The 27020-nt window shown below is 44.0% G+C and overlaps 1 protein-coding gene across 1 annotated transcript; it reads right to left on the reverse strand.

Moving 5' to 3' along the window:
• Positions 1-3553: 3553 nt before the first annotated feature.
• Skil (SKI like proto-oncogene) lies at positions 3554-25988 on the reverse strand. Its single transcript, XM_051157005.1, has 7 exons — positions 25789-25988; positions 22397-24149; positions 10203-10300; positions 7652-7884; positions 5707-5936; positions 5128-5352; positions 3554-4110 (listed from the first exon to the last, which is right to left on the reverse strand). The coding sequence occupies exons 2-7, from the start codon at positions 23483-23485 to the stop codon at positions 3952-3954; spliced, it is 2034 nt and encodes a 677-aa protein (XP_051012962.1). The 5' UTR covers positions 23486-24149; positions 25789-25988; the 3' UTR covers positions 3554-3951.
• Positions 25989-27020: the final 1032 nt, after the last annotated feature.

A 27020-nucleotide genomic window follows, 5' to 3' on the forward strand; every position in this document is an offset into this window, starting at 1 on the left:
TGGGGTGTTTTCATGAGAATTACTTTAAATGTGCTGTGCTTTCTTTTATTTTCAAGTGAGGTATCTATATATTGAAAAAAAAGTCTTATAAATTTCTTTTATACTAAACTAACTTTAAACACTATTTTGTTTGCTGGGCTTAATTTTAAAATGTTTTACATTTGATCACTTTCTAATTCCAAAACAGTAGCACTACATAAGACATTTAATTCTATTTCTAAACAAGCTTCAAATTGTAATATGTATTTTAAAAGCCATTTAAGTGGGAAGATTAAAAAAGACTGTCCTTTTAAACAAGATACAATACAAAATACCCATATATGTTTTTCTTCCAATAGTGGAAATGCTTAGGTATTTTACACTAGAAAAAAAAAATTAAGCTCTGTTTAAATTTCTCAGTCCCACAAGTATAATATATAATGCAGCAGTTCATATCACATATTGCTGATTGCTTCGGTGAGACCATTAGCAAGCAGACAGATGTACAGCATGGCCGCGCTTTGTCATCAGCTGGTAATGTCCTGCCCTACAGATAAATGCATAGCGGACAGATAAACCGAGGCTTCCCTACTCGCTCACAGGGTAACATGTTGAGCAGATCTTCCAGACCCGGGGAAGAACCCGCCAGGGCCAGCTTTGCAGCTGCGGCGAGGGAAATGCCTCGGCTCACTTCTCAGTATTTGTGCTTCCTTTCTGTTCAGCTTTTCTACAAAGAAGCCATAGATACACATAGATACACTGGTTGCTCTGACGTGACTCTGAAAGGACTCGGGGAGCCTGTGAACAGTGTGGTACTCACTGTTTCACCTACTTCAGTCTGCTTTACAATTCACTATGTACAAATGAGTTTGTTTTTTTTTTTCATTACTCCTTCCCACCCCTGTACAAAAGATCTTACATATAAACAGGTTATATATTAAATATGTTATAAAATTAGCTCAAGAAGCATAAAACATCCTTATCCTCAAAAACAAGAAATTCAAGCAAAAGAATATACTTCAAAAATGGTAAAGCCAAGCCAAACTTCATGTTGGCCAAAGCTCCCGGTGTTCAAGGCCTTGGCTGTGCTAGGCAGGTGGCTTAAGAGTTTCCTTGGCAGCTGCAGGACCTTGTCACACTCAACGCCTTTACACACTTGGTGCAAATTCCTCACAGCCATTGAATCACAGGGAGAAGCCACCCACACCAAGCATCACACTCACCCCTCAGTGTAAAAGCTAACACCGTCTTTCTCACAGTCTAGTGAACTCCACAGTCACTCCTCAACACAGCTTTTCAGAGTAAACGGTCTCACGTTTTCCTGAACAGCACACGGAGTCTGAGGGAAAACCCGCTTGCCTAGTGACTTGGCACAACACGGGAGGCCCCGACACCAAAACAAACTTTAAGATAGCAACCAGCACGCAAAGTGAACATGCATAAAATAAGTTTCATATGGATATTTTAGCAGAGGTCACTTTGGGAGTATTACAGAATTTCAGTCTTGTTTTTCAAGTTACAGGGTGCAGTGTAAATTAAAGTTACTTTCATCAGCAGTAGATATATTTACAGTTGATTAAAAATTATTTTTAAGGACATTCAGACATAAAACTATGGCACATCCTTTCATCTTCTGAAAAGTGAAGACGATGCTAACTAATGTCATGAGGCAAATTTCATCAAAAGACGAGAAGAATTTACATTTACTAAGTATTATCTAAGCAGCTTAGTTTCGAGTAAGTCCAAAACGTAAATGCTCTAAGTCCTCGACTCTGCATCCCCACTGCCAAGCTGTGATACAACTAGTGACAACTCAGCTACAGCTACGTTAGAAGCCTGTGGCTTTCCTTTCTCCAGACCTAAATAGAATGACATATATAGGACCAAGCAGTGGTGGCGCACGCCTTTAATCCCAGCACTTGGGTGACAGAGGCAGGCGCATCACTGTGAGTTCAAGGCCAGCCTGGTCTACAAAGTGAGTCCAGGATAGCCAAGGCTACACAGAGAGAGCCTGTCTCAAAAAAACAAAAAAAAAAAAAAACAAAAACAAAAAAACAAAAACCAAACACAACAACAAAAAAGAATGACATATATGGTCCCTGTGCCATTAGCATCTGCTTCTCCTCAAGGAGGTTACAGAAGGCAACACATCAAATTATGGAGCTAAAGAGTAGAGCAAATCCACATTCAGGTCACAATATTTAGAAAACAAACTCCCCTTTGGAAAGTGGAAACGTTGCTTTTAGAAAGTAAGTATGACCATGCGTGATAACGCAGGGCTGTGATGCCCCACACCACTGGTACAGTGATAGCCTTAACTCTAGGTTACTCCTAAGCACAGATCTCAGGTAACTGCACACAGAGCTATGAGACAGCACTGGGAACAGGAAACTGAGATGAGGATGCCAGTGAAGCTTTCAGGCACTTCCCTTAAAAACCCACACAGGGCCAGCTGTGGTCGGGCTCACCCCTGTCAACCTAGCACATGGGAGGCAGAGGCCAGCTGTGGTCAGATTCACACCTGTCAACCTAGTACATGGGAGGCAGAGCTTGCAAGAGGATCCCTGCAAATTGAGGCAAAAGAAAACAAAAAGAAAAAAATACAATGCTAAAAAAAAATTTTTTTTTTAAATTACAATGCTCACTGCAAATTTTCCCTAGTAAATTTCAAGCCAAGCATCAACTAATGTGAAATTTGCTGGTAAAAATATCAGACTTTATGTGCAAAAAACAAAAACAAAGAAAAGTGCAGAGGCTGCCCTTCCAAAATCATGGAATTCATTTGTCATTTAAAATTCCTGCTTGTAGAGCCGGGCGCACACCTTTAATCCCAGCACTCGGGAGGCAGAGGCAGGCGGATCGCTGTGAGTTTGAGGCCAGCTGGTCTACAAATTGAGTCCAGGATGGCCAAGGCTACACAGAGAGAGCCTGTCTCGAAAAACAAAACAAAACAAAACAAAACAAAACAAAAAAAATCCTGCTTGTAGCAGATACTTCAATTGTGAATTATTAACCTATCAGATATTATATTATTAGCTGACTGTAAATTCCTGATTTTATGATTAGTCATAATGGTCCATTCATGCAAGTCTTAAGATAACATTTAAACATACAAAAGTCCAAAATAACCTTCAAGATATTTAATATTTTATAATTTAAAAGAAAAAATCCATTATATAAATTTAATAAGACCTTTGTAAGACTACATATAAAAACTGCACACGAGGACTATGAGTTACGTAGGAACCAACGCACATCAGCGGAATCCATTTTCCTTGTGAACGTATTTTCACGCCACTGTTAATACAAGTTCAGAAATCATTTCAGTTTTCCAAAGTCGCGCACACATATTTAGGTATAGCCGCTCTTAAAAAGAAAGACACATGACAAATGGCTTCTTGTGTGCAGCATCAGGGCACAGCAAAGTGTGCCCTCCACCGTACGCTGGCGGGCTGGTACTATCTGATCAGTAAGATCCCTCTTGGAGGAAACCAGAAGAAACTCACTCCACAACCTGAACAGAGGAAAAACAGACTTGGTGTCTATGAATGCGGTGACGCTGTAATGCGGAGAAAGCAGGCAGAGTGAGGCGCTCTGCGTCAAACGTTACCTCTGTATCTAAACTCAAGCCTGAAATACACACAACAAAATTGACAGGGTATTTCCCACCACATAATACAGATTTGGAAAGTATGTAACTGTTTGGCTTGTCTTAGAAACACAGGTAGACTGTCTAAAGGTCAAAATACATAGGTAATCATTACCAAGCCAACTAGAAAAAATACAAAGAAGCATACATTTTCATTCATTTGGAAAATGAAAAAATTTATGTACTAATATATAATCTTCACGTTTGCTGCCCTATAAATGAACAGAATGCCTAGTTATCTTCATGCAGATAAGATGTTAGAATTCAATTTTTAAAGCAAGTGACAACCCAAGCCCTGTCAGCCAAATCCAATCGGCCTCCCCCTAGTCCTTGGCGCTCTGTGATGACGTCACCATCTGCAGCCTCAGCTCCTTGATCATCATCTCTAGCTTCTGCCTGGCCTCGCGCTCCTGCCGCAGCTCATCTTGGAGTTCTTGCCTGTCGGCCTCAGCATGATCTAGTCTTTGCCTCAGCTCTGCCAACTGTGTGATTGAAAAGACTATGTTAGTTTTCCACCATTTAATCATCCTACCACGGTTACAAAGCCAACCGCCATTGGCTTTTTACACACTGAGCTGTTTTCCTGCATCTCTCAGAACACCCAGTAGCGCTGACAAGTGACATGGCAGTGAGCTGGAGGAGTGCATGTATCAGGAGCAATCGGTGTGCAATGCACACTCACTAAGGCTACGGGGCCACTCTGACGCTGCTCACAGCTGCTATTCAATGTGCTCATCTGCCCATATTTGTGATAATAGTAACTTATGGCTGCCCCAGCACTTCCAAATATAGTAGGCAGTAGTTCAGAATTGCTAATTTGGAAGAAAAGCTCATCTTACTATATTAAAATAGTGGAAAACTATATTCTATTTACTTGTTTATGCATTTATATAGTGCTAGAGATGCAGGACCCTATGCAGATTAAGCAGCCACATTTTCTAGCCCAAAAAGATGCAACATTTTATACACAAAGACATTTTTATACTAGACATTCAGTAATTAGGTAACTAAATTACAGAGTCTCAATTAAAATAGAAAATAATAAAGTTTAAAGAAAATCTTGCCGGGCATTGGTGGCACACGCCTTTAATCCCAGCACTCGGGAGGCAGAGGCAGGTGAATCTTTGTACGTTCGAGGCCAGCCTGGTCTACAAAGCGAGCCCAAGACAGTCAAGGCTACACAGAGAAAACCCTGTCTCGGGGAAAAATATTTTTTTTCTTGGAGCCAGGCGTGGCAGCACACACCTTTAATCCCAGGACCTGGGAGGCAGGCAGATCTCGGAGTATGAGGCAAGCCAGGGCCATACACACTGATACCGTCTCCCATACTGTTACCATAAAAAAGACTAAAGGGGAGAGCGGGAGGGGAGGGGAAAGTGGAGGGAGGAGAGAGAAACACTATCTTAGCAGAGAATACAAGCTGTCCTTAAAACAAATTTCCCACTCTGAAGCCTAGCCCGACCGCACAAAGTAACGCTGAAAGGCCGACCCGCTCTCACCTGTGCCGCATACTCAGCCTCTTTGTCCTCCTCTCTGTTTGAGTCACAGGCACACTGCTGTTTCATCACCTGCTCCAGCTTTCTCTCTAAGTCTCTCTGCTCAACATAAAATTCCTCCATCCTCTGAGCGTGCTCACTCTGCAAAGACTCAAGCTCTTTCTGCAGATTCTGCTGCTCCTCAGTGAGCTCCTTCATCGCCTTTGAGCTGCTCAGCATCTCCACCTCCTGTAACACAGAGTGAGCAGTCTTTATTTCCACACCATTAGGAAGCAGTGAGTCTCAAGGTATGCAAGCGATGGCAGCATATCTACACAGCAGTGACCATCACAAGACCTCTTCCTCATGTAAAGCTGACCCGCCCTGAGTCCATCTGCAGCATTGCACTCTCACACGTATATGAAAAGGCGCCCTAACAATGACTGTGCCTAGCTGGGCAGCGGTGGTGCACACCTTTACTGCCAGCATGCGGGAGGCATCGGCAGGTGGGTCTCTGTGAGTTCCGGGACAGCCAGAGCTACATACAGAGCCCTGTCTCAGAAAACAAAAACAAAACAAGGACTACTTGTTAGGACAGCTTACCATCTGAAGCTGCTGCTTCTTTTGCAGGATTGAATTCAGCTTCTCCTGCTGTTTGACGTAGGTTCTCATCACATCTTCCATAATTTTTCCCTTGTCATCTTCACAAGTAACATCTCTGACCAGAAGTGGAGAGGAAGCTTCGGCATCGCGCTTGCTCATGTCTCTTACTAAGTTGCTAACAGTAGGCTCAGATTTCTTTTTACTTGTAGAATTATTTGACTTTGATGAGTCTTTAGATTAAAAAAAAAAGAAAGAAAGAAAAAGGAAAAGGAAAAAAAACCATTAATACCAACTGGTAAAAAGTCACTGGAACAATTTATACGTGAAATTTCTAAAAAGTCTATTTGTAAGTCTAGTCAAATGCAATAAAATAATTAGGGAAGAAAATTAATAAAAGTAGAGCCAGATGCATACAATGAAAATTACAAAAAAAAACCTAAGACATGAAGACAGGAAACGATGCTCCATGCCCATGGGCTAAAGACTTAACCTACTCCATCCACATCAAAACCCCAGCGCCTATTTTTGCAAAAATTCAGGAGGTCATTCTAAAATTCACACTGAAATGTGAGAAATTCAAAATACCTAAAACAACCTAGAAAAAGAGTAATAAAGTTAAGAGGACTCACAACCACCAACTTCAAATCTTCCTACAAGCTACAGAAATTACTATGTGGGACTGGTAATGTGTTCGCCATGTTAGTGAGAAGACCTGTGTTTGAACCCTCAAAACACGTGTAAAGCACTGAGTAGCAGCAAACGCTTGTAGTCCCAGCCTTCCTGAGGCTAATGAAAGGCAGATAACACCTGAATCCCAGAAGCTCAAGAGACAAATGACAAAAAGACTATGCCTCACGGTATGAGGGGACAAGCAAGACACAGGCACGCGTGCACACACACACAATGAAATTGTGGGGCCGACATAAGACTAGACATTTAAATAAGCAAAAACAAAAAACAAAAAAACTTCAGAGCCCATGTGCTCACTTGAATAGCACATATGGTAACAGTGGAATACTTCCACATTAGACATGGCCTCTGAGCACAGATGACATGCTAACTTGTGACACATTCCTTATTTTTTAGCAAAGCATAAGGATATGTATGTATAAACACGTAATAATGAAGCCTATTACTCTGTATGTAACTTAAAAAGTTAACAAAAGAAACCTCAGGAGTCCAAGCCAGGAGTGATAGGTGACTACACCCATGACCCTGACACACAGGAAGCGGATGTTGTCAAAGCTCAAGGGAACCCTGCTACAGCAAGGATTCTGTCTCAAAAACCTTCATCAATTGCTGTTATTATAGTGCCAAGACAATACAATCAGGAAAGAAATTTTTTTTCAACAAATGAGCAGCAATAACAACATGCAAATAAACAAAGTGGGACTCCCCATAGATATAAATATTAACTCAACATGACCTCAGTATGAGATCAAAGAACTAACTGTAAAGGCTCAAAGAACTAAATCTTCCTAGTCTTGAACTACACAGGGCTTTCTTAGGTATGGCACCTGAGGTGAGAAAGCAAATTACACAAACTGAACTGCATGAAAATTGCAACTTCATCAAGAAGAAAGTAAAAAGGAAATTGTCAGAATGGCAAATCATGTCTAATAAGAATCAATGTTAAATATATTAACATGAGGTAAAAGGCATCTCGGTTCACAAAAAGTGAGAGAGAAAAGGAAGGAGCCGACAGGCAATTTTACCAACACGAATAGGAAGGGAAAAAGGCAGTCATTCTCTCTCATCAGCTGCCACCACGCTAGAAAGCTCACAACTGAGGTGCAAAGAAACCACCCTGAGTTTTCAAAGTTAGAACTGTTAACACCTGTGGTTATATGGGGGCAGATAGTGTTAAACAAAAAAGGTCTTTAAATACTGAGTAAATGTGTTTCTTAACCAGCTGATTTTAAACATATAACTTCTGAATACTTACCTACACAACTGTACAATTCTCTACTTGTTTTTAAATCCATTTTCTCCTGTTCCTCAAGTGAGACGTCTGGGTAAGACACTGTGTTCTGGTGTTTACTACTATCATGAGGCTTTCCTGCCTGTTTGGAGGTGGACTTACTTGTCTCTGTCTTGGTGACCTCTTTAGACTGGGGCACAGCAGATGTGAGTGACACATTCGGGGCAACCACCTTATCACACATGTACAAGTAATAGCTGAAACAGAGGTAAAACAGAGCACATATTACACATTGTGCGAAAAGTATAAATTAAGATGTGGCATCTTTCTATAACCTCAATTCTCAGCTACTAGAATCAACGTAAAAATACAAAGAATACAGGGCACAGAAAGAGTTCTGAGAAAAAAGTCAGCACTTAAGGACAGCAAAAACCACATGGTGCCTCCCATTCATAATCCAAGACCTAAGATGCTCAAGCAGGAGGCCTGCCACAAGTTTAAAGTTGGCCTGGGCAACAGGGCGAATTCCAGGCCTGCTTCCCTGGGCTATATAGTGAAAGACTCGCTCAAAACACAAGTAACTAAGGCCGGGCATGGTGGTACACCAGCACTCGGGAGGCAGAGTTAGGCGGATCGCTGTGAGTTCAAGGCCAGCCTGGTCTACAAAGTGAGTCCAGGACTGGCCAGGCTATACAGAGAAAACCTGTCTCAAAAAAACAAAATAAAATAAAATAGTAGGCACAAACTATCATATCAAGGCTGGATGATCTGACCCATTAGGAGGAAAAGTAACAGAAGTGCAGGCACAAAAGCCAGACACACACACCCACACACACACACACACACACACAAAAGCCAGACACCTCACTTTCTTTGTGTGGGACACCTATGCTACTATTCTTTACCTCTAGTTCTGAATACTTGGTATGCTGTGTAAAAATTAAGCAAACAGAATTTCTCATGAGTTTAATAGTGCCCAAAGACTTATTTAGAAAGAGAGAGATGGCTCAGCGGTTAAGAGCACTGTCTGGTGGCTCACAACCATCTATAATGTGATCTGAGGCCCTCTTCTGGCATGCAGGTGTACATCCAGATAGAGCACTCATATATATAAAATAAATAAATCTTAAAAAAAGAAAGAAAGAAAGAAACTGTACGATGGTAATTGTATCCAATGTGTGAATTATAAGGCTAAGACTGACAGCTGGGATGTACTTTTATTGAAATATAAACACTTAATTATTAAAGATGACGTTACAAAATCTCCAAGTTTCAAAACCATTTGCTTTTAAAATTATCAAAGTAAGGCTAGGTGCAGGGGCACACACTTTTAATCTCAGCACTCAGCAAGCTGAGGCAGGTAGAACTGGGAGTTGAGGCCAACTTGGACTACCTAAGGAGGCCAGCCAGGGTTACCTAGTGAGAACCATTTTCAAACAAACAAAAACAAAACACAGCTAAGTGCAGTGGTGCACACCTGTAATCCCAGCAATTGGAAGGCAGAGACAGGTGCATCTCTGTGAGTTTGAGGCCAGCCTGGTCTACAGAGTGAGTCCACGACAGCCAGGTCTGTTACACAGAGAAACCTTTTCTCAATAACAAACAAACAAAAAACTCAACCAAACAAAAATCCACCAACAAAACAAAAAGCAAAGTAACACACTCAACTCCTGAAGAGTCAATCTACCCTTCTTAAGGTAAATAAAAGAAACCAAGGCTTTCCATTTCTACTTCAAAGTAGAAATTTTATATTTCTAAAGAAACAAATGTTGAAGGTTAAATTGAAGGTTATTTTTATAAAACTGTGTTTGTTTCTTAGTTTCTCTCAACCTGGCTATCACACAAATAATTGAGACTTTTATATTTGTTTAGAAGACTTTACAACACAATCTTGAGCAGTTTAAGTCTGTTCTAACCCTTTATGTTATCCTGACTCCATCTTTGTCAAAATCTCCAAGGTACTTGCTTTTTAGTTCTTTCTCTGCTGCAGCTGAATCTTCTTCATCTCCCCTGCACCTTTCTCTGCCTATGGCTGAATCTCCTACTTCCTCTTCTAACTCCTCCTCCCCTACCTGGCAGGAAGTCCAACCCTATTCCTTCCCCTGCTCAGCGATTGGCTGTAAGCTGGTTTATTGACATACAAGGGGACAATTGGGAACAGAGTTTATACAGCATTGAGACAGGACATTCTGAGAACAAGGACTGCAACCAGATATGGGAGGGACAGAAATCAGCATTTGAATTATGCAATAACCGTATGCCAACAAACACATAATAAAGATGATCACAAATATTTAATACAATTTACAGTTCATTTTATTTAGACTCCGATTTTTTTCCTAATAAAATAGCTAAACAACTTCTCTATGGTGAAAAACAAGCAAAAACTGTGTTTGATCCAGTGTGCTTGTCTAAAAAAATTCTGAATCTTCAAAGGTAATTAACAAGGAAAAGCGATAGGTAAGCGGGTTAAGTTTTAATTGCTAGAACTGTACCTGGAAGGCAGCTGTTAGCACGACGAACAAACCAAGCAAGCAAGGAGCAAACAAGCAAACGAATGAACGCTCTCACTTACCTGGGGTGTAAAAACGAATGCGGCTGAGAAACATGGCCACCTTCCTGTTTTATAACGGGATACCATGATGGCAATTCCATTCCTGACGGCAGCTCTGTCTGTAGAAGAGTGTGGAAAGGAACGTTACTGAGGGAGGGGAAAGAGGAGTTCTGAAGGCTTCCCAAAGCTGATAAAATAGTTGTGAGATTCACTAAGTACCACAATGCTGATGTACTCTTCAGAACCTGGGCAAACTCAACCACTTAATTACAAAGTAAACCAATCAGCTGCTTACAATCTCTCAGTCTCCAGCAGAGTAAAGTGAACTTACTTCTAGCAACAAATACTAAATGAAAAATGTTCACAGACAGCTGATAGCTTGCAAGAAAATAGAATTACAAAATATAATCATAAAAATTGAGGCAGAGCAAGACAATCTGAGGTCTGCGGGTGTTAGCACAGGCCAGGACAAGTCCTATATTACATTTCAATTGTGTCTGACTAACACAGTACTTTGAGTTACTATGGTAACTGGAACTTAAATCTTGAATCCAGATGACATCATCAAATTATATTCTGTATACTACTTAGATCTAAATTTATTTGAAACACTTAAATTTGTTTTAAATGTTTACATTTTTAGGGATCTGACGGGTGGCTCAGTGGTTAAGAGCACTGGCTGCTCCTGAAGTGGACCCAGGTTTAATTCCCAGGAGCCATATGGCAGCTCAGAACTGTTTGTAACTCTGTTTCTCAGGGATCCACAACACCCTCTTCTGCCCTCCAAGGGTACCAAGCACATACGTAGGTAGTTTATACACATATATACATGCAAGCAAAACACTCATACACAAGGGGAAAGAACCTTAAAAACTATAAAAAGACCCAAATGGCACATTTCCCCCAAAACCTTACTCCTTTAAAATTGTGGTGCTCAAGAGAGTGCCTTAATAAGCAGAATATTTTGCATTCTAACTCCATTTGGTTAGATGGCATGTTGATAAACACCAGCATATTATTCTAACAATCCAAGGACATCTAAGATTATCTTGAATTAAGTGAAATGTTTTTGGTTAAATTCACTTAAAAATAAAACTCTTCAATTGGTCTTATACCTTAAACAATTCTAGATATATTACCTAATAAATCATTTTCAGACTTTTAAAAGTTAAACTCACTAAGGTGAACAAACCACATTAAAAAAGTTTTCCCACTATGGATACTCGATTCTGAAATCTTCAGAATAGCTTGCAAGAAATTTTCAAACCTTAGACTTAGAATATAATAAATTTAGTCATTAAATCCATTTCTAAACTCCAGTTTGACTTTTATTCATAGTCCAAGCACAGTATGGCTTTAAAAAAAAATTAAAGACAATGTCTCAAATGTATCATTGTGCAGCTCCCAGTGGCCTGAACTCAAGAGATCTACCTGCCTTTGTCTCCCAAGTACTAAGATTAAAGGCTTGAGTCACCATGCCTGGTTTATTTCAGCAGTTTCTCTAAATCTGAAACATCATCGTCAGTAGCTGCATTTGTTTAGTTAAGCATTCATCCTTCTCAATTCCTCATTTTTATTTCCTATCCTCACACCAGTCAAACAGAGTCACAGACCGCAGGTCCTGAGCAAACCTCATGCTCTACTTAGCTGTCTGTTGCTATGATCAATACCATGACCAAAAGCAGGTAACCATCCAAGCCAGGTCAGGAACTTGAGGCAGCACCCAAGCCTAACAGCCATGGAAAGGGCTGTTTACTGCCGTGTTCCTGGCTTCTACTCATCCTCGCTTCTCCTCCTTTCTTTTTTTTTGGGGGGGCGGTGAGGGGTCAAGACAAGGCTTCTCTGTGTAGCCTTGGCTGTCCAGGCTGGCCGTAAACTCAAGAGATCCACATACAGACAGGTCACACGCGGGCCAATCTGATCTGGGCAATAGCCCAATTGAGGCTCCCTCAGCTAAGTGTGGACAGCTAAGCAGATGACTGGCGCTAACTAGAAAACTCAGCAGTTACCTAGTTTTGTCCCTAGCCAATGTCAAATTTCCCTCTTCAACCCAGGTAAGGGTTAGCCAGCCTCTGAACAGTAACTGAGGCCAAGAGCATGCTTACTTTGTAGTTGCCTAGTGTGTGTGAGGTTCAGTCATCAGCACCAGGAAAGAGCAGAGGAGGAGGCAAAGGAGGGAGGGCGCGCAGTGCACAGTTACTGGCTACCATGAAACTCAGACGCCGCCACATTTGGCATCTCTCTCCTGTGAAGCACAAGGGAAGCTGCGAGTGGCCGCATTTCCTCAGATGTACAAATTAGCACAACTCCCAGGGAAATGCACAATGCCAACAGTGATAGCTGCTGCAAGTTCATTGTTCCTAGAATGCTGCAGTAGGCCAGAAACGCACGTCTAGCATGTTATCTAACTACATGCTAAGAGCAATTAAGCACAGGTTACAGAATTCAACATTCACAGACATGCTTGGTTTTCTCTTCTAAGCCTGCATTCTCGTCAACATACAAATTATGTTTTTAAAAAATGACTGGTACAACAGTCATGCTCCTGATCAGAAATACAAATTATCAAAATGGGACCATCTTCTGCCTTTTACCTTACCGCTCAATGTGACTGTTTACTCCATTGTGTACTAAGCATTAAGACAATATGCCCTCAAGCCGGGCATGGTGGCGGACGCCTTTAATCCCAGCACTCGGGAGGCAGAGACAGGCGGATCGCTGTGAGTTCGAGGCCAGCCTGGTCTACAAAGTGAGTCCAGGATGGCCAAGGCTACACAGAGAGACCCTGTCTCGAAAAACAAAACAAAAAGAAGACAATACGCCCTCGATCACGTGGCAAGTGGAGAAGATCCTTTAAGGCACAGTCTTACTATTTGAAGTGTCCCTGCTGCTGGATCACCTACCTCAGAATGAACAGATGGCGCCCTTTCACACACAAGCAAAGTTTCAGATACAGTATTTTCAGCCAAAGGTTCTTTTTCTACTGAACCAAAATAACATTTATGAGAGCAAAATTTATAGGATCCCAAAATGTACAGTAAGCTCATTTTCCTTTCTTTTTCTTTTTTCTTTTGGGTTTTCTTGTTTGTTTGTTTTGTTTTGTTTTGTTGGTTTTTTTGAGACAAGGTCTCTCTGTGTTAGCCTTGGCTGTCCTGGACTTGCTTTGTAGACCAGGCTGACCTCGAACTCACAGTGATCAGCCTGTCTCTGCCTCCAGAGTGCTGGGATTAAAGGTGTGCACCACTACACCTGGCTTCTTTGCTTCTTCAAGACAGGATTTCTTGGTGTAACAGCCCTGGCTGTCCTGAACTCACTTTGTAGACTAGGCTGGACTTGAACTCACAGTGATCTGCCTGCTCCTGCCTCCTGAGTGCTGGGATTAAAGATGTGCGCCACCACCACACTGGGCTCAGTAACGTAATTTTTAAAAAAAGATTTTACTTATTTATTTTATGTATGAGTGATCTATCTGCAAGTACACTTGGATGCCAGAAGAGGGCATAAGAATACAGTGGTTGCTGGGAATTGAACTCAGGACCCCTTATCCACTGAGCCATCTCTCCAGGCCCAGTTAAGTTCATTTTTAGTAAATAAAACTTAGGGGAAAATGTCAAAGTGTTCCTAAATTCCTACATCTTAACTCTGGTACGTCCTACACACAGCCTTGCATAATCAGATATCCTAACTATTAGTAACTATTGGTTTTGGTGACACTGCTTATCAGTCTGATAATGACATGGTTTAGGGAACTTGACTGCATTTTTCAAAAAAAGATTGTTGGTGCCACTTTAAATACAAAAGCATGTCCACCTGTTCAAAGCTATTTGTATTCAAGTACTCCAAACTGCACTGGCACTCTTATGAATGCCAGACTTACACTCAAGAATAAACTTGGCTTTTAAGAGGTATGCTCGTTTCTAATAATAATTTTGGATTAACAGTATATTATTTAATTTGTAGTGACAAACACTAATTATCTAAAATAAACAGGACAAAGTTTTAAAATGCTGGCAGGACTGCCAAATTCCCAATCAAAATCAAAATTAGACATTTAAAAAAAATTTTTTTAATGTGTTTACACTTAGGGAGAGTGTAAAACTATGTGTTCGTAAGTTGAGAGTGTTGCATCTTCAAAAGGACACGTTTCATGAGACAGTTCTTTTCTTCCACCATGTGCAACTTGGGGACTGAACTCAGGTCATCAGATGCGACTGCAAATGCCTTTACCACGATCATCTCACTGACCCCATCCAAAAAAAAAAATGTTTAAAAGCAGAAAAAATTTTTAAAGGGGGTAAAACGATGGCTGAGTGGTTAAGAGAACTGTGGCTTCTCTTATAGAGGAACCAGGTTCAATTCTCAAACCCACAACTATCTGAAAAGCCCAGTTTTAGTGGATCTGACACCTTCTGTTGGTCTCTCTGCAGGCACCAGGCAGGCAAGTGATAATAAAGCCATACACACATTCAGACAAAACACGCACACACATTAATCAAAGGCTAAAAGTGCTACAAATAATAACCATTTTTAAACTCTTGTGTTCAAAGACAGTACAGTACAGTACACCAGCTGACAAGCTTACCAGGCTCAATAGAATGCTTATGTAAGAACTAAGATATACTGCACGTTATTCCGTGACAGGTTCAACTAAGTCATCAGCAACCTGATCAAGGTCACTACTAGATGACCCTGACGTCGCTACCTAGACACCTCCCTTAGTCTGAAGTGATGCTCCGCTCTGGGTCTTTGTACTATATAGAACCCTGAGACATTCGCGTGAGCGGTCAATAAATGATGGCAGAGTCACCCAGTAGCTGCCAGCCACTTTCACTGGAAGAGACCCAATCCCTCAGATGGTGTCTGCTTTCCCCAGAGTGCCCAGCACACTGTGACTGAGTGTGCCAACAACTGAAATGAACTAGTGTTACACAGCAGCAAAAGCTACTTAGGAGCTTTTCGGGCTTAGGTGTATGCTGCACGTATTGAGAATTAATTAACCTAATGCAAAACTGAGGCACTATGATCTAAGCACCTGCGTTAACGCATCACAGGAGCTGATCCCATGGATCACTGGGCCTGAAATCAGTGCCCGCTGCTCACACTGACAGACCAAGCTCTCCACATGCCTCAGAAGGCCCACATGGCAAGCAGAGGCCACATTTCTTATAATAAATAGTTATTGTCTTAAACTTCACGTGAAGTTGGTAGTATAGTGCTCCCTCTGCAACTGGAAATGATAAAACCCTTGTCGAGGAATTAGCAACGAAATTAAGAAAATAAATTAAATTAATTTTATACTGTCATTTTTTCTATTATGTAGTTTACATAATAAACTACAAATATCAATGTGCTGCTGGGATCAGAGCCCAGAGCCTTGTACACACGAGCCAAGCATCCAGCCACTGAGCTACACCCTCAGACTTAGACCAAGTAGGGCTCTGGTGTGCTCTCTGTCACGGTAACAAAGCACTGAGCAAAAACAACTGGGGAGGGGGGAGGTTTCTGTGACTTTCACTTCCCTGTCACAGTCTATCACTGAAGGACAGCAGGACGGCATCTCAAGCAGGAAGTGCAGTGGACTCAAAGGGTGAAAGCTGACTTCAGGTTTGCTTACTTTGCTTCTGTCTACAAAGTAGGAACATGTGCCCAGGGGGCAGGCCTCCCACATCAATCAGTAATAAAGAAAATGCCCCAAAGACAAGCCACAGGCCAATCTCACTGAGGTGCTCCCAACCCAGACTCCTTCAGATGACCCTGACAGCTCAAGCCAACTACAAAAACCAGCAATCTCAATGCCATAAGCATACTTTCACTAAAACATGTGTCGAGGTATTTAACATGTAAGTCTAACACTTTCTGCATGTATGGATGCATTCCAGAAGGGCAAAGGGGGTAACAGGTCCTATGGAACTGGCTGTAAATCACCATCTACAGGAAACCAAACCTGGGTCCCATGCAAGAACAGTAAATGTTTTTAAAAACAGTTTCCCAACCCATTATATATATATAATAAATAAATATAAATAATATATACACACACACATATACATATATGTAAGATTTCAGACGTGCCATTTTTTCCATGCTTTATTGATCCTGTATCTGGAATGGTTTTCTTTTAGGCAACATATAATTGGGCTATCCTAGTAAATCTGGTCATTAATTGGGGGCGTTTAGACCATTTACCTCTGCTGTTATTAGTATCACTGTATTCCACCCACAGTCATTATTAGTACTCCATTTGTGTGTCGTCCCCCGTCCCGTTCTTTTCAAATTACAAACAAATAAATAAATGTAAGGCTTTCTTTTTCTATCTTATTTGGAAACATGCATTTAAAAACTATGGTCTGGCGTTGAGTGTGGTGGTGCACGTCTTTAATCCCAGCACTCGGGAGGCAGAGGCAGGCAGATCGCTGTGAGTTCAAGGCCAGCCTGGTCTACAAAGTGAGTCCAGGACAGCCAAGGCTACACAAAGAAACCCTGTCTCCAAAGAAAAACAAAAACAAAAAACCTATGGTCTAATTTGGGCCTTCAAAGAATGTTCACTATCAATACAAAAAGAAAATTTGTCTTACTGTGTATATGATCCTCACTTTTCTATTTTATTCTATACTGCATCTATTCTATTTTACCTAATGCTAGTGACCTGCTGAGTGACTTCATGCTCCTTCTGACCGCTCCCAACCTGATTATGAAGAGAGTTAAAAGCGTCACGATACAACTGCAGTGGTCCGCCCCGCCTGTTCTTGGGGGAACTGCAAAGCCATCTCCCCAAGCATTTTCTTTAGGGCTTGCTTCTCACATGGAGCCCCTCATGAAAAAAAGAGTACACAGATGCAAAGTTTGAAAAGGAGCTCAAGATAAAAAGAATCAATATCTAACAATTCCATTTTAGATTTAAAAAATTAATGTCATATATTTATTAAAACATAACTATTTCTAAAGCATTCTAAAACTTTACAATAAAACCAAGGAACTTCTACTCTTAAAAGAAAAAACCAGAGACTCAATCACTACAACACCCTTCAGGACCCATCAGCAAATGGTGTACCAAACAAACTGCTGGGCCCCATTATCCGAACCTCACAGTGCTCTCAGCAGAGTGGAAATGGTCGGCACCTCCGAGGGATCCAGTGTACATACCGCCTGGGTTGCAGCCTAACAGTGTAACTAATTCTAAAACATTTCGGGTTCGTGTGACAAACCTCTTTCCCATGTAGGTGGGGGAGGGATTCCATGTACACAGCAGTATTTCAGTAAGCACTGAATACCATCTGATAGTTCTATTCAAAAGGCTTTCACCAAAACGCTTTCACATTCATTCTCTCATCTGATTAGTATACTAAGTTGTATATACATAAACTATATATATTTTAAAAGGTTAAACCATTATATATATATATATATATATATATATATATATATATATATATATATATATATATATAAAGAAAGCAAGCAAGCAAGCCTGGGGGCTATGGTAGCCTGAGTTTAGTGAGGCAGGTGAATCTCTTAGGCTAGCCTTGTGTACATAGAAAAACCTTGGATTTGACCCCATAACTAATAATAATGACAATAATTATCATCACCACCACCACCACCAAATATTTAAGAGCATTTGCTTCACCGTGAGGACTATGAGCAGCAGCACGGTTCCTAACCAGGAAGGAGAAACCTGTCATCACTGAAGAAATAAAACTGAAGGGAGTGAAACGGTTAATTTGGGAGGAAGGGAGGCGTGAACTGAGGTTCAATCCAGGGCTAACACAAGCTAAGCTAAGTTCTCTACCCACTAGGACAAAGTATTTCTAAGTTGTTTATCTTAGGGACATCTGCATCACAGGTCACTTAAACGCCAATCTTCCCTTCATTGTACACCATATAACTTACTACTGTATTGACTGGACAGTCTCAAGGTTAGAAAGCCACCCACGCTTTTTCTTTTTTGAAGAACTTTTATGTGTATGAGTGTTTACTTGAGCATATGTATGTGCCTGTGGCCTTCAGGCCAGAAGAGGGCTTTAGATCCCTGGAACTGCAGGTGCAGATGGCTATGTGCACCATGTGGGTGCTGCGAGCCAGAGCTGAGTCCTTGGCAGAAGCAACCAGTACTCTTACATGCTGAGACATCTCTCTCTCTGGCCTGGCAGACCATCTCTAACTTAGGGAATTAGGATTAGTCAGTCCTGTGTTACAGTGAAGAATCACCGGCAATTCTGTTATCAGCTAAGTATAAATGACCTCTTCTAACATGCTTGAAGATAATGCTAAGCATTGGCCCTCAGGCTCACCTGCCTATGCTGAACCTGCTTAGCCCTGTTCTATCAGCAGAAACTCAGCCACTCTCTTGTCTGGCTGAATGCCTACCAACAGGGTGAAAAAGAATAAGGAAAACAGTATTTTTGCAGATTATTTAAGCATTCTAAGCCACAACAACCATTTTTCTACATAAAAAGCATACAAAAATTTTAAAAAAGGAAAGAAGAAATCTACAAGCAAAGAGTCTGGATATACCCATTCTACAGTGCAACCCAAGCAAATCTCAAAGTATGGGGTTTTGTTTTGTTTTGTAGTTTAGATAAGGTCTCATGTAGCCCAAGCTGCCCTCAGTCTCTGTATGTAGACAAGGATGGCCATCCCATTCCCCAAACACAAGACCACAGGGTCACAGCACCCATGTTTTATGCAGTGCTAGGGATAAAACCCAGGGCTTTGTGCAAGCTAGGTGAGCTCTACCAACTGCACTGCATCCCAGGCCCATCATGAGTATGTCTGATGACCTACAAAAGGATCCAAAATAGTTTAGTTTCTACAAAGAATAAACTCAGTTCTCACCTAAGAACACTTACCCTACCCCAGTTATTCCTATAACTTAAATATAGTGAAGTAGGCAAATTAAATATATTAGCTATGCATATAAATAGCTTCTTGGTCATCACTACTAGAATTTCTGTTCTTTAAAATAAGTTGCCACAGGTGCTGGGGAGATGGCTCAGCTATAAAACAGCACTGGCTGCTCACTCTTCAAGACGCCCACTTTCAATTCCTAGCACCCACATGGCAGCTCACCAACTGTCTGTAACTCAAGTTCCCGGGGATCCAACACCCTCACACAGGGACACAAAACACCAATGCATATGATATGAATAAGTTATTACAAATAAATAAATGAAAAGAAGTAGCTACATCTCTAATAATTGCCTACATTTTCAGGTTGCTTTTTATTTTAAACCAAAACCTGTATTTTGACTACATAAACCATATCAAATCACACTGATGACACTACATATAACCTCCTTCATTTAGAAGGTTAAAAAATTCAGCACAGGCCAGGCATGGTGGCGCACGCCTTGAATCCCAACACTTGGGAGGCAGAGGCTGGCAGATTGATATGAGTTTCCTCATCAATTTTGTTTATCTGACACCCAAGAGCTAAAATCCCGAGTCTCTGATTGCCTTGAGAAACATCTCCTCCAACCTAAGGCTGCTTTCCCCTGTAAATACTACAGCTTGGGGCAGTCAGTAAAGAATTTAAGAGCCATTATGCTAAACTAAGCGCTAATGCTATTTTATTCCTCAGATGCAACTTCTGTTGCTTCAGGGACAAGTTCTAGCCTTGAAGAGAGAGAAGTCAAAAGACCTACCTTCAACTCATTCCACCAGCCACACGCCAGGCATACCTGACAGGAGGAAATAGCCGAAGTCACTTCCCTCAGGGATCCTTAAAAATCTACCTCTGGCTGGGTGCAGTGACACACGCCTGTAATCTCAGCACTCAGGAGGAAGAGGCAGGTGGATCTCTGTAAATTCAACCAGGCCAGCGTGGTCTACAAAGTGAGCCCAGGACACCCAAGGCTACACAGAGAAACCCCATCTCAGAAAAAGAAAAGACAAAAACAAAACAAAACAAAAACAAACAAACAAACAAAAAAAACCCCTACCTCTCCATGTTTAGAGGAAATGTTAAAATGTGCAAGGACAGTGTTTTTGTTTTTCGAGACAGGGTTTCTCTGTGTACCCTTGGCTGTCCTGGAGTCCCTTTGGAGACCACGCTGGCCTCTAAACCAGAGATCTGCCTGCCTCTGCCTCCCCAGTACTGGGGGTTACAGGCATGCGCCACCGTGCCCAGCGGAAGCAGCATTTTTAAAACTGCGTAAGTGTGTGATGAATATAAATTCCAATTTTTTTCCTAACAGGCTTGACTGGAAATTGTCTTATATTCCCCTAACTTCCTCCAGTTCACATAAAACTGGAGACAACACAGCACAAAACCTCCAGCAAACTCTAAAGGAAAGGTCAGCCCTGCTCTAAAACCTTCCCAAAATCAAACTGACAATGTGTCTGTATTACTGTATCACAAGTGCAGGGCCTTCTCAATTCCCTTCCCGTAAATCTCTATTTTGAAACCACAGTCGGCCGCACTTCTCAGATGGGCTCCGCCCAGGCACAGAGCAGGTGGTTCTAAGAATGCCTGCCAAGAGCCAAGCCCAGAGCAAGAGCCTCTGGCACAAAATCTGGCCACCATCAGACAGGTAAGGGTCGTGGCCCTAATGAGCTGGGACAAGATCCAAGTATCACAAGGGGCACCCCTCATTTTCTCTTCCTTTTTTGTGTGTTTTGTTCGAGACAGGGTTTCTCTGTGTAGCCTTAGCTGTACTGTACTCGCTCTGTGGACCAGGCTGTCTTCGGACTCACAGAGATCTGCCTGCCTCTGCCTCCTGCGTGCTGGGATTACAGGCGTGCACCTGTGCCACCGCCTGCGCACCCCTCATTTTCAACTGTAGATCGTGTCTGAGCAGGAAGCCCAGCAGCCCAAGTCCAGCTGTAGGCAAGTTTCCCCGCTCTGAAGTGAGAGCACCAGGTCAACCTGCTTTAAGAGCAGTTGGCGCCGCCCCTCAATGGCGGCGGCAGTGCGTCTCCTATAGCCCCGGGCGAGGAAGCCGGGTGTACAAAGCAGCAGGCTACCCTAAGGAAAAGTCTAATCATCTCCGTGCTGAGCTTCAGCCACAAGTCCGCCTTAGAAGACACTCAAGTCCCTTCAAATCTTAAGCACAGAACACCTACTACTAAATTATAAGCTAAGCCTACCTAACTCTGCTGCAAACAACCCTGAATTATTTAATAAACCTTCTATTAAATAGAAGTGGTATTCAAAAGAGAAAAAAATTAATGATGGAAAACTTTTAAGTTCTTAAAATGTGGCCAGTTTTCTGTCATAAAAGTTAATTAAACAGGGGACTGGAGAGATGGCTCTGAGGTTAAGAGCACTGGCAGCTCTTCTGAAGGTCTTGAGTTCAATTCCCAGCAACCACATGGTGGCTCACAGATAAGATCTGGTGCCCTCTTCTGGTGGCAGGGCCCCATGCAGGCAGCATATTGTATACATAATAAATAAAAAAAATTTTTTAAAGTTAAATAAAATTATACATGAAAAACATCTCCAAAGTAATGCTCAATACATTTTAAACTGTACTAGGTATATTACATATTAATTTTAAACCAAGTAGAGAAGTACGTAAAATAGTCACATCAAACCTCAAACTTTGTCATTTATCTGGGCATTGAAAATCTTAATGAGAGTGAAGACATTATCTTAGCGGAGCAGATAATGGTGCAGGAGGGGTGATGTTTACCTCTCTCTGGGCACAGTTTGTTACAGTGACATTTCATTACTCTGAAATAACCTTTACTCTGCTTCTGTATCACAGGTTTTCAAAAGCATACCTTTCTTTTGTATTAAAAACAAAATCTTGGCTACTACTACCAAATTACTCAGATCAATGTCTTAATTTGACTAAATAACTGATCAATTCTCAATCTCTAAGCACATACAAAAAAAAAAAAAAAAAAAAAAAAAAATCAAAGCCCACTGGTATAGCTTCAGAAAGCAGCTCTGAGCCTACCATCAGAGCAGTTTTGGCCAGTCACTGTATCACCTGCAAAGTGCAAGCCACCGTAAGTCAAGACGGGACATGTGAAAGAGACTGACCAGAAGAAGCCACAGCGCCTCCAACCTCAAAAAGCCATCGGAGACTCAGAGGCTCATCCTCTTACCTGGGAAACAGGAGCAACCCCTTCTCTCAGACGAAAAACCGAACAGGTGGAAACATGTTGAAGCATTACTTTCCAGATACAAGCTACAGACACAGAACTAGGACACCACCACAAGCATTCAGAGTCACTCCTTGAAAAGAAAAAAATAATAATAAACTTGCCTTTGATTGGGTTCTCTTTCCATTCCTCACGCTAAATTTCTCCTTCATTTCTTCTAAAATTATCTTCAGTTTCTTTTCCTCGGGCGTCCCTAGGTATTTTTGGTTCACGTGAAGGTAACAGTGCCACTTGGCCGACTCAAAGCCCCAGTGGCAAGTCCTCTTGTCAGGTGACCTGTGAGAATGCATGACAAATGTCTGGGGTGCAAACATCCCACAGCATTCCAGACACTGGATACAGGGGGCATCGGGCTGGACATAAAACTGGGGTGCAAAGAGACCCTGACATTTGCCCAGGCATTCGTGCTCCACTTCAAAGGCACTGCCAGTTTCCTTTAACTGCGCCCAGGAACTTTTAGCAGGAAGCATGCTACCATTTTGAGGAAAAGTTCGCGGCCGCAGTAAAGCATTGCAGAGTCTTTGCGCATCAGTCAACGTGATGAGCCCACAAGATGGGGCGTTGAATGGAAGTATCCCGAGGACCTTTAAGATATGAAGCTGGTCTGAAGTACACCTTGAACAGTAGATGTACAGCTCATCACACACTGTGTTGATTTGCTGGAGTGAAAACTCTCGGAGAACAGAATTTAAGACTTGTGGCAAGCAGAGTCTCTTTTCTCCTCCAACTTGAAAACAAGAAATAGACTCCCCTTCCAGAACAGTCTGAGTGAGCTCCGTGGAGCTGTCAGAAGGAATGAGAAGGGGACCAGGGAGAACCTGAGGAGACGGAAGAGGCAGGAACACCGTTGGGGACATGCTTTCTTGGGAATATCGAGCAGAAAATGCTGCTGGTCCACCCAGGGAGCTCTGACTACTTAAATGGAATTGTGCCAGCGTGTGTTTCAGACTGGGGTTTAAGTTGAGAGTCTCAGGGATGGAAGTGCAGCTTCGCTTAGCATGCTGGCCATCGGCAGCCACTGCCCCATCACCATAGTCATCCAAGTGCTCCTCTTTCACCTTGGCCAGCGTCTTCCCGTTGGCATGAATGTCCGTCATCATCTTTTTCACAGGAGGACTGCCATCATCCTCCATCTCACTCAACTTTTTATTTGGACCCTGGACCAAGGAGAATTTGGCCTGTAGGTTTTCCATGGCTGCACTGGTATCTTAAATAACTATGTCTGCAATTGGCATGTTGTGCTCAGATGCTAATTTGAAAAGGGTATACAAATACTTAGGACTCACTTAGAAATCTTTAGTTTCCAAGGATGAGTTTTCTGAATAGATTTATACAACTTTTGGTTTTAGTTATACCTTAGGATATAATCGAAGATACTACAAAACTTCTCAGTTTGTTTCTAATGATAAAGAATTTAATCATAAGCACACTTCTGAGGAAAACGTTGTTTTCTTGAGCACTTCAAATATTTCTATTAAAATAAAGCTAATTTCTCAATTCAAGATGAGCAAGGTTTGGTGTAACAGTTGAGTTTGGTGGGTTTGTTTTTTTTTTAAAGCAAAGCATATGGCAAGTTTATGCCATTACTCTATCCTAAAACTACACCCAAACATGAGTTACAATGATGCAACGGATTTAATTTTTGCCAAGAACACCAAAAAAAAACGAGGCAGGTATCTTCACTGAAAATGGTGGTGAGTTGCTCTGTGCTGACAAATTGAAGATTTGTCTAAATCTGCAAACCAGTAGGGAGAGCCTGGCTCCACCTGAACTTCTGTAACTAAGCACACTACACACTAAATGAAAAGGCTGCCCAGTTATCTTCAGGGATTACAGTTCATCCTTCTTTTAATTGATCTGTAAGAGGAGAAAGGGGCGGGGAAGAGTTACATTTGAATTTGCTCCAGAGGCCAAAAGGTCAGTTTAAAACCAGTTTCTTAATCTTAAAACTCAGTTCAACTTTACCAAAGGTAACACTTGGGTGATTTCCTACAATCTAACACCAGTTATCTAAGAGAAAACTCACTTAAATAGGAAGCAGTCCAGAAGGCAGATAACAGAAGCATTAAATAATATCCCTCCAAACAAGGAAAAGTACCCAAATTTAGAATAGGAACAGCCAAAACTCTGTTCTGGAGGCTTTCTCAACCATGCCATTTTAACTAAAAGAGAACCCTTTTTTTCCCATCTCATTAAAAAAAAAAAAAAAAACAAAAACAAAACAAAAAAACCAAAAAACCTGTAGTTTAAGATGTCAAAAAAACCCACTATACACATGTTAATATACCTACAATATGTAACTAAGTTAGTCTCAAGTGAATTAATTCATCTAGTCTATATACTATCTTTCTGAAATGAAGGAGAGAAAAAAAAAACTTTCCCTTTAAAAGGTTAGCGAATTTACTTAATGGAAGCCAAAAGCTGTAAGACTCCACGCCTGGAAATCTCCATCCTTGAGCAAGACTAATCCGGGACAAAAAAGCACAAGGCAGACAGACCTCACAAAGAATGCAAATGGAGGCAGAGTGGGGGAAAAAGAGTCCTCTTCCACTTCCCTCCCAGGAGAACGGCAAAGAAAAGCCCGTACATAAAAAACCCTTGCTTCTCAACTCCCAGCAATGTATGTTAACACAAACCCAAAGGATTACAGACGAAACGCACCCCAGCCACTGTACTGAGACTTTCGCCACTACAGGGACACCTCAGGCAAGGCGAGCCAAGGAAAAGGGCAAGAGGCATGCCCTAGACCAGGGGCGCCCCCACAATCCTGCGCCCACGCAGACACCCACCCACCACCAACCCGAAGAAGGGAGGAAGGTAAGGAGGGAGGGTGGAGAGGGAAACAGAGGTCCCCTCCGGACGTCTGGTGAGGTGAAGAAGGGCAGAGGGAAGTAGGAGGAGTCCTCCCAACCCCCACCCCTGTGACTGGGATCACCCTAAGTGCCCTCCAACATCGCCCCACGGCGGGGGCCGCCGGTGGAAATCCCCCACGAGCCCGGTCCGCGGGAAGTGCTCTAGGGCTACCTCGGCGCCCCGGGGCCAAGCCTTCCCCCCTCCACCCACCCCGAGCCGTGGCACCCAGAGGGGCGACCGCAGGTTGGGCGCCAAGCCCGGAAACGCGCGTCGCAGGACGCTCAGATCTGGGGCCAGCCCGGGGCATCCCCGCCGAGCGCAGACGGCCGGGGGATGGCGGCGATGACCGGCGTCCAGGTCTCCCGGGTCCCGGCGGCTCGGGTCAAGTGCAGCGCTATCCTCTCCCAGCCGACCGGTCCCAGGATCCGCGAGGCCTGTACGCCCGTGGGGATCTCCCCCCGTCGCGCGCCCCATGTCCCGACCCCGCCCGGGGACCCCACGCATCCCAGACGCCCCACTCAGGCCCCCCGCGCCCGAGAATCCCCCGCGGGGATCTGTGGCCTCCCCCCATCACCTCCGTCGCCGCCTCAGCGTCTCCGGAGGCCGCACGCCCCTCACGTCCCCCCGCGACCAGCGGCCGCACCTGTGCCCGCCGTCACCGCCGCTCGCCAGCCGCCTTCGCTGTGCCGGCGCCGCTCCGAACCCCACACACATCGCTACACACAGCCTCTGACGTCACCCGGCCCCGCGGCCCGCCCACGTCACTGCGGAGACACGGCTTCCCGCAGACGCCGCCGCCGTCTCCGGCCGCCCGGGGGACAGCGAGGGCGGCGGGCGGGGGAGGGGAGGGGAGGGGAAGGAACGAAGCCAGCGGCGCCGCGCGGCCCCGCGCCAGCCAGCCCCTCGGGCGCGCGCGATGTCTGGCCTATTGTGGCTCCTCTCGGGCAGCGCGCGCGCGTCTTCGGCCGCCGCCAGGGGCGCGCGCCTGGTGCCTCGGCCCCGCGCGCGCGCGCGCGGCCTCCCCTCTACCGTCCTCCTTCCCCCCCACCCCCACCCCCGCGCGCGCCCGGCTCTGCTGGCCCGGCGCGCCGTCTGGGCGGCTGGCGCACCGCGCTGTCTGCGGTGCCCAGCGCAGACAGGATGTTCCCCCGGCCCCACCCCCGCCCCCCCTCCTTCCTTCCTCGAGTCGCCCAGCCGGCTGTCTGGGGCCGCCCTCGCCACGCCCGCTGCCGTGTGGCGACTGGCCAGACCCGGGGGCGCCCTGGCCGCCGCGCGCAGACGGTGGGGGGGAGGGTTGGAAAGGGGGGACAGGGCGCGGCGGGCTGCACTGTGCGCGACCCCGGCAGCTGGCCGTGCTCGAGGTCAGCCTCGGCCAGTCCCCCCTCCACCCCCCAGCCCGCGGTGGCAGCTGGCCTCCCGGCCCCGCCCCGGAGGTGGCCTGCTGGCCGCACCCCGCCGTGAACCCCCCCCCTCCCGGCTGAGCCTGCCGCGCAGATGCCCCCGCCCGGAGGCGGCGACCCCCCACCCCCACCCCAGCGATGCCCCGGCCGACGCGCAGACGTCGCAGGGCCTCTCGCCCCCGTGGGGCCTCCCGCCGCGGCCGCCCTGCCAGCTGCCGCCGCTCAGCCCCGCCTGGCCGCGCTGGGGTGGCCTCGCCCGCTCTCCTACCCAGCCGCCATCGTCGGGGAGGCCGCGGTTTCCGCACCGCGGGGGGACAAACCTTGCTGCCCCAGCTGCTCTCAGCCCACAAGTGACCCGTTCTAATTCACTAAGCGCTTTGGTTGGGGTTTTCAGGTTTTTCTTTTTCTTTTCTTTTCTTTCTTTTTCTTTCCCCAAGAGACGGTAAGAGGTGGGGAAAGAGAACCACTTTCGGCT

The sequence above is a fragment of the Acomys russatus genome, chromosome 15 (genome assembly GCF_903995435.1).
Source record: "Acomys russatus chromosome 15, mAcoRus1.1, whole genome shotgun sequence".
In the NCBI taxonomy this organism is placed as follows: Eukaryota; Metazoa; Chordata; class Mammalia; order Rodentia; family Muridae; genus Acomys; species Acomys russatus.

Excerpts from the sequence above, each read along its gene's own strand:
- Skil (XM_051157005.1), bottom strand. The coding sequence starts at position 23,485 with ATGGAAAACCTACAGGCCAAATTCTCCTTGGTCCAGGGTCCAAATAAA. Across the intron at positions 5,937-7,651 it reads AGAATTGTACAGTTGTGTAG|ACTCATCAAAGTCAAATAAT; the intron begins GTAAGTATTCAG and ends TTTAATCTAAAG. Across the intron at positions 5,353-5,706 it reads AGAAGCAGCAGCTTCAGATG|GAGGTGGAGATGCTGAGCAG; the intron begins GTAAGCTGTCCT and ends TCTGTGTTACAG.